Below are 7,494 nucleotides of genomic sequence, written 5' to 3' on the forward strand. Positions count from 1 at the left end.
CAAAGTCATGCTCACCCCACCCCATCCATAAAATAAAATAGGAGTAGGATGTATGAAGTCATTTAAGCATGTTCTGAAGATTTCAAAAGCAAATATAAACATTGGTTTATTTTGGTTGATTGTAATTATAAAAGAAGTAGTAACATCTCTCAGTAGGTGGCAGAATCTTTCTGGGCTTAAGAAGGTAAACATGATTAATAGAAAACTTCCATGAAGTAGCAGGGAATAATTTGTCTAAGTATGCAAGAGGAAGAGAAGAGCAAACAACATTGCTATTGTTGCAAATAAAACTACATCAGGGGTGGGTTTCTCGCCCCGTTCCAACCGGATCGGTTGGAACGAGGCCGGCGGCGTCCTCACGCACGCACGCGGCATCCTCATGCACGCACGCGGCGCGCGCATGTGTACTAGCGTCTGCGCGATGCTCCAGCTGCTCCTGGAGGATCGCGCAGGCGCTGTATGCGTTCTGCGCATGCGTGGAAAGCGCAGAATTCAGAAAAACCGGGTAAGGAGCAGGCGCGGGTGTGCGGGCGCGCGCGGGCGCGGGGGGGGGGGTTCGCCGTTCCCGGAAGTTACTTACTTCCGGGTTCGGCGACCAACCGGATCGCAGGGACCGGTGCGAACCAGTCGAAACCCACCCCTGAACTACATGAATGTGCTCATGAATACACTCAGTTAAGCAGTATTCTAATTGCATCAGTGAAGAGACTGCTTAACTGTATTAACTTTGTATTAACTGTGTTAACTTTGGGGACTGATGTAAAATATTTGGAAAATATTCATCAATATCTTCTTGCAGATCACACAGAAAGAGGGTTCAGAAATATACATGTCAGATAGTGTTTTAAATAGTGTGCAGTTCCTAACTTATCTTAAAATAATGTACATGCCAGATGTAGGAAACAAGATGACAAAAATAAGAATTCCACAAATGGAAATTCTTAATCTGAACCTTTTTTTTTAAAAAAAAAGTTATGTTTAAATACCAGAACGGAATAAATTACAGTTGATTTCTCTAAAATAAACCACTAACGTGAGCAAAATAAAAAATAAAATTGTCTTATTCTCCAGGCCAGATTTGATTCACAAGCCTGGATGCTAGGATTTTGAACACTGGATCCATCAGCAATGAAATATTTTTCAACAAAGCTTAGATGACCGTTTTATAAAAAGCAAATAAAATTGTGGATATTTAAACCACTCGGTGGAAAATATTCTTCCAGCAGCAAAGGAAACAGAAGACTAGAAATTGGCACAACCGTAGTAGCCAAATCTAAACTGTGTTCTTAGAGCCATGCTGTTGTTTGTTTTCTTAAACCTTTGACTGCAATTTGATTGTTTTGAGTTTGTCAACAATACGCAGCTCACTGTATTTAAACTATTGGTTTTAACCAACCTCAATTGTTTTCTTATTATGTATTTCATTACTATCAGATTCCCTTGCATGCCTGCTATAATCAAAACCAGAATATGAACATCTTTAAAAAGAGTCCATAGTTACTTAGAATTTTAAGGTAGCCAGCTTTCCACACCTAGCAATTAAAAGGGTAAAGAAATGGTCACATTTCCTTGCATATTATGGTATAACAATGGCAGCCTCCAGATCAGTGGTTCAACCTGTGGGTTGGGACCCCTTTGAGGGTCGAACAACCCTTTCACAGGGGTCGCCTAAGACCATGAAAAAACACATATTTTCGATGGTCTTAGGAATTTTATGGTTGGGGGTCACCACAACATGTGGAACTGCATTAAAGGGTTGCGGCATTGGGAAGGTTGAGAACCACTGCTCTAGATGATCATTTTTATAATTATTGGGATTTTTCAACTCAATAAAATTACACAAAAAAATTAAAAAGAAAGAATAGCAGTATTAAAATGAATTAGGCTTAATACTATAGCTGTATTTCTATACATATTTATTTCAGAGAAAGCCTCCTGAATAAACATTTTAGAGTTAGCAAGAAGCCTTGATATGGAGAACTATTCGGATCAAGGAACTATTTGATGGATGTTTACTTGCAGATAAAAGTATATTGTAATAGTCTAACTTAAAAGAATAGCAGAAAATGTAACTTAACTTTTGTTAATGATAATAATGTACATAGTAAAATATAAAGATATATTTTTATAAGATATAAGAACGTTCTTTTTTTTACTTTTTAGAAAAATACATTGTTAATTTTTAAAATATGAATAAAATATAGCTTTATCACAAACAAACCATTCCAAGTCTTATCGTTGTACCTCAAAATGTTTCCAAGGGATGCAGGTTAATATATGAAATAAAATCAATAAAAATATTTGGTTGGAACTTTGTATTTTGTTAACATTCAAAAATCAGTGTCTTGGTAGGTACTTTTTCAGATCAACAATTTGATTTGATAAAGTGAGCTGTAAAAAACTTCTGCCTTTAATAAAATATGTTACTCTAAATGAACTATCAGACACCTCCTGATTTTTCTTTACCATAGACCAGAAGTGTCAAACTAAAGGCATGAATGCTCCCCCCCCCCAGCTCTGTTTTCAGTGCCAGAGGGTTGCAGGAGACTGTCACAGCTGAAAACAGAGCTTGCAAGGGCTACTCGTGGTCCTCCTGAGCTCCATTTTCACTGCCAGATGGTTGTAGGAGGCTGTGGCAGCCAGAAACATAGCTCAGGAGCCCATTTTCACTGGCAGACCACTCAGGCCACCACAAGTGCCCCCAACACAAGTGACATCAAAGTGGCTATGCCCACCCTAGCCACGGCCACCCAGGAACCCCAAGGTCAAACACAACCCCAATGCGGCCCTCAATGAAATTGAGTTTGACACCCCTGCGATAGACTAACATAGCTCTCCTCATCTATTGGGAAGACCAGTAAATTAAATCTATTTATGCAGAAGAAAAATAACAATATTCATTTTCTTGTTTACACAAGCATTTCACAAAAGCTGTTTTTGTTGTTGTTGTGATCAGGTATAGAAGAAGGAAAAGGAAAACCTAAATCAGACTGAACACAGGATAAAAGAAGAAAATAGAAGACCTGCTGTTATATGAACGGCATCTCATAACATCAAAAGAAATTTCAGAGGCTATTTATGTTAACAGTACATTCAAAATACTTTGTTTTTTTAAACGGGATGTTAATTTTATAATCTTGATAGCTGTGCTACAACATTTGGATAAATTGGGAAATGGTTATACCTCATATGCTGAATATGACATTATTTATACAGAAAGAGAAGGTGTGTGTATGTCTTTCGGGCAATTACATTAAGAATTAAGAAAGATCTATTTTGTCTTAGATTTGGAAACATTAGAAAAGTCAAATTTGAATCATTTGGGTTAATTCAAAAAGCTGCATCTGTGAAAGGATAGATAAGTCCCTTTGAACAAATTCAGGAGGTTTACAATTACATTTGTAATTGAAACACATGCATATTATTTCTTGCATATTAATAAAGAACACATTCCCTTCTCCCATTAGCTAATGGCCAAATGTTTCTCTCTATTTGGGTTTTTATAGACAACGTCGGGTATCTTGATGAGCTTCCACCCTATTAACAAATGACAAAGTTCATCCTCATGAGGCTTTTTCTTTTCATTAAATTTTTTCCTAAATGAAAAATAACTCATGGGATACTGCTATGTAATAGTTATTTATATTGGCTTATAATCCATATTACACAAAGAAAACTGGAATGGAGATGCATCTAATGGGAACAACTGAATACTGGTTCTGATGCCCAAATGATTCAGAATGACAGAGAGCGTATTGAACATGCAGTGTGAGAAGTGAACAATACACTACACAACTTTTGGGAGGCCTGCTGTAAGATCCCAGGAGAAAAGCAGGTAACTTTTATAGTGTTGTACACTAGAGAATCGGTTGAAAGGTTCCAATCGTGCCAGAAGTATTGTTCTTGAAATAGACTGCTCTAACTGCATGCTGATTCAAATTAGTATTAATAACTTCACAAATGTAAAACAGACAGCTTCCAACATACAAGCAGCATGTGTGTGTGTGTGTATTAACGTTTGAATGTAACGTTTGAAAGTACAGGTAGTCCTCAACAACAGTTCATGTATTGATGTTCAAAGTTTCAATGGCACTGAAAAAAGTGACTTATGAGCCTTTTTCACACTTACAACTGTTGCAGCATCCTGATCACATGGTCAAAATTCAGACACTTGCAACTGGCTCATATTTATGACGGTTGCAGTATCCCAAGGTCATGCAATCCCCTTTTGCATGACCTTCTGACAAGCAAAATCAGTGGGAAGGCCAGATTCACTTAACAACCTTGTTACTAACTTAACAACTGCAGTGATTCATTTAACAACTGTGGCAAGAAAGGTCATAAAATGGATCAAAATTCACTTAACAACTGTCACTTAGCAATATAAATTTTGGGCACGATTGTGGTCATAAGTCATGGGCTAGCTGTATATGTGTTTTACTTGCCAAAGAAATTTTGTGGAAAATTCTGATGAGACCAATACAATTTGGTGTGACAATAGTGAGAAAAGCGGTGGCAACTCTGATAAATGATCACATTTGCCAACAGAACTTCCTATTACAGTATAATGATTTTTCATTTAAGGGCATCCCCCTGAAAAGATCCTAATAAATCATTGGTATGATTTGCCTAGTCCTTTTGAACTAGAAAAATATTTAGCAATAGTAGATCTAAACATAGTGGACTAGAAGAGAACTAATAAAGTACTGAAACATAACATCCTGAAATAATAGGAAATAGCCAGAAAGGGCAACTTTGAAATACATGTTTTTAAAGACAAAAATGAGGGAAGAAGCAGGTAACACTCAACAAGATGGAAGAACATCTTGTGTACCAAAATGAAGAGATGGTACAGTTAACGGAAAAGCTTTAAAATGAGGAGTAACCAAATATACACCATAGTACAGTTTTTCCCATATAACTGAGGAATTTATGATGTAATCCTATTTATGTCCAAGTGAGAGATCGGAATGCTGTAATGGGACTTGTTCCTTGGTAAGTGGCTTATGACTGCATTTACTATTTGCAACAACGGTTAAAAGAGCTCAGTTGAATCACTTATCGTTTATCAGGAAATATTTGCTGTAAATTGAGGGTATTTAAACACTTCACTGGTACAATGTAAATTAAGGTTTCATTGCCAACAATGTAAATTTAACTTGATAAAAAATAAATGCCTGCAGTTTTGTTAATAGTACTCAAGCATGTTCATATGGCAAGGCTTACATAACTCATTTTTTTTGCTGCTGGGACTTTAAGTCTGTATTTCTCATTCTCATTGTTTTATTCATTAACTAAGTGTATCCTCTGAGTTCTTGTAGCAACATCACTTCTTTCTTCCTACTTCTTGTTTCCAAGGAAGTGACTGATGTCTAGTAACTACAGTGTGAATTCTTATTATTCGCCTGAAGTCTCATGTTTATTTTGCTGACAAGGGTAATGTGAGGAGAGGTCCTTAAAGTGCCACAGCTGACCAAAGGATGTACAAATTGCCAGTTACAAGTACCACCATCTAATAAGTGAATGGGGTGGCCATCAGAGCCCCCCTCTTTAACAAAAGACCAGATTACAGGTATTATCTTGGTAAATTTAATAGCAAATCACCTTGGAACATTTTAAGTATTAAGATTACAAAAAAGCTTGTACAAAGTAAAGAATTATGAATGAACTGGATATAAATTTCAATAGATATATTTTTGTTTATAAACTGGACCTTTTTCTGATTTAAAAAACTGGTTCAGAATAGCTTATTTTCTATGTTAAGGGGCAAAGTATTGGACTTTGGTAGCAAAACAATGTTTTCTGGTTTACAGATATGCTTATGCTTTCTTACAAAATCTCTCAAAAATCAGTCCAGATACAAGTCTATAATTGTAGGGTCTTCTAAAGATTTATATAAAAATTTATGGTGATTTGGTTTGTCAAACATGCTAAAGTAATACAGGTTTAGATTTAATACCACTCTCCATGAACAGCAGTTTTCTTGTCAACAAAAAAAGCAGGAACAAAATCTGGATCAAAAACATTCTTTTGTTGAACTTTCCCAAGCTAAGACTAATCTTTGTACTTGTCATGTTTAGTCAGTGAATAATTGGCCAACATTGAAATGGTTAATTTCATTTCATTTCATTTATTAAATTTCTATGCCGCCCAATCCCGGAGGACTCCGGGCGGCTTACAGAAATGAAAAAAATTAAAAAGAATTATTAAAAACAATTGGACACAACAAGGTTAAAAAGGGAACACAACAAACACCCAATCAGGAGGGGGTGGACCTCAATCAAGGGGTCAACAGCTCCAAGCCTGCCGGAAAAGCCAGGTTTTAATGGCTTTGCGAAAGGCCATGAGAGTGGGTAGGGCCCGGATCTCAGGGGGCAGCTCATTCCACAGGGCAGGAGCGGCAACAGAGAAGGCCCTACTCCTAGGCGTCGCCAGCCGGCATTGTCCCACTGACAGCACCCGGAGAAGGTCCATCCTGTGCGATCTTATTGGTCTGAGGAAGGTATGTGGCAGAAGACGGTCTCGCAGATACCCAGGTCCTAGGCCATGTAGGGCTTTAAAGGTGATGACCAGTACCTTGAATCGTGCTCGGAGACCAATGGGCAGCCAATGCAGCTCGCGGAGGATAGGTGTGATATGGGTGTACCTTGGCACACCAGAATCGCTCGCGCGGCTGCATTCTGGACTAATTGCAGTCTCCAAACACTTTTCAGGGGCAGCCCCAAGTAGAGCGCATTACAGTAATCCAGTCTTGAGATGACGAGGGCATGAGTGACTGTCTGAAGTGCCTCCCGGTCCAAATAGGGCCACAATTGGTGCACCAGGCGAACCTGGGCAAAAGCCCCCCTGGTCACAGCTGACAGGTGGTGTTCCAAGGTCAGCTGCGAGTCCAGGAGGACCCCCAAATTGCGAACCCTCTCTGAGGGGGGGAATTTTTCTCCCCCCAGGGTTAAGGACGGACTGGATGGACTGTCCTTAGGGGGCAACATCCGCATCCAATTTTTGGGAGGGAAACACAACAGCCACTCGGTCTTATCAGGATTGAGTGCAAGTTTGTTCACTCCCATCCAGATCCTAACAGCTTCCAGGCACTAGCACATCACTTCCACCGCTTCATTGAGTTGGCACGGGACGGACAGATACAACTGAGTATCGTCCGCATACTGGTGGTATTTAATCCCGTGCCGGCGGATGATCTCGCCCAGTGGCTTCATGTAGATGTTAAATAGGAGGGGGGACAGGACCGACCCCTGCGGCACCCCATAATTGAGGGGCCTAGGAGTCGACCTCTGTCCTCCGACCAACACCGACTGCGACCTGTCGGAGAGGTAAGAGGAGAACCACCGTAAGATGGTGCCTCCCACTCCCACCTCTTCCAGCTGTCGCAGAAGGATACCATGGTCGATGGTATCGAAGGCCGCTGAGAGGTCAAGGAACACAAGGACAGAGGAATGCCCTCTGTCCCTGGCCCGCCAGAGATCATCGGTCCGTGCG

The 7,494-nt window shown here is 39.6% G+C and overlaps 1 protein-coding gene across 2 annotated transcripts in view; it reads left to right on the forward strand.

Annotated features, from left to right (window-relative positions):
• AIG1 (androgen induced 1) overlaps nucleotides 1-3,731 on the forward strand; it is a 74,887-nt gene extending 71,156 nt beyond the window's left edge. Inside the window, exon 6 of one of the 2 annotated variants that reach the window (XM_032215239.1) lies at nucleotides 1,072-1,654. In XM_032215239.1, coding sequence (XP_032071130.1) covers nucleotides 1,072-1,082 — 11 coding nt within the window. In that variant the 3' untranslated portion in view covers nucleotides 1,083-1,654. Of the gene's footprint in view, nucleotides 1-1,071; nucleotides 1,655-2,956 lie in introns of those variants that run through there. The other variant, XM_032215238.1, reaches the window with a different exon arrangement.
• Nucleotides 3,732-7,494: the final 3,763 nt, after the last annotated feature.

Source organism: Thamnophis elegans, chromosome 4 (genome assembly GCF_009769535.1).
Source record: "Thamnophis elegans isolate rThaEle1 chromosome 4, rThaEle1.pri, whole genome shotgun sequence".
Lineage (NCBI taxonomy): Eukaryota > Metazoa > Chordata > Lepidosauria > Squamata > Colubridae > Thamnophis > Thamnophis elegans.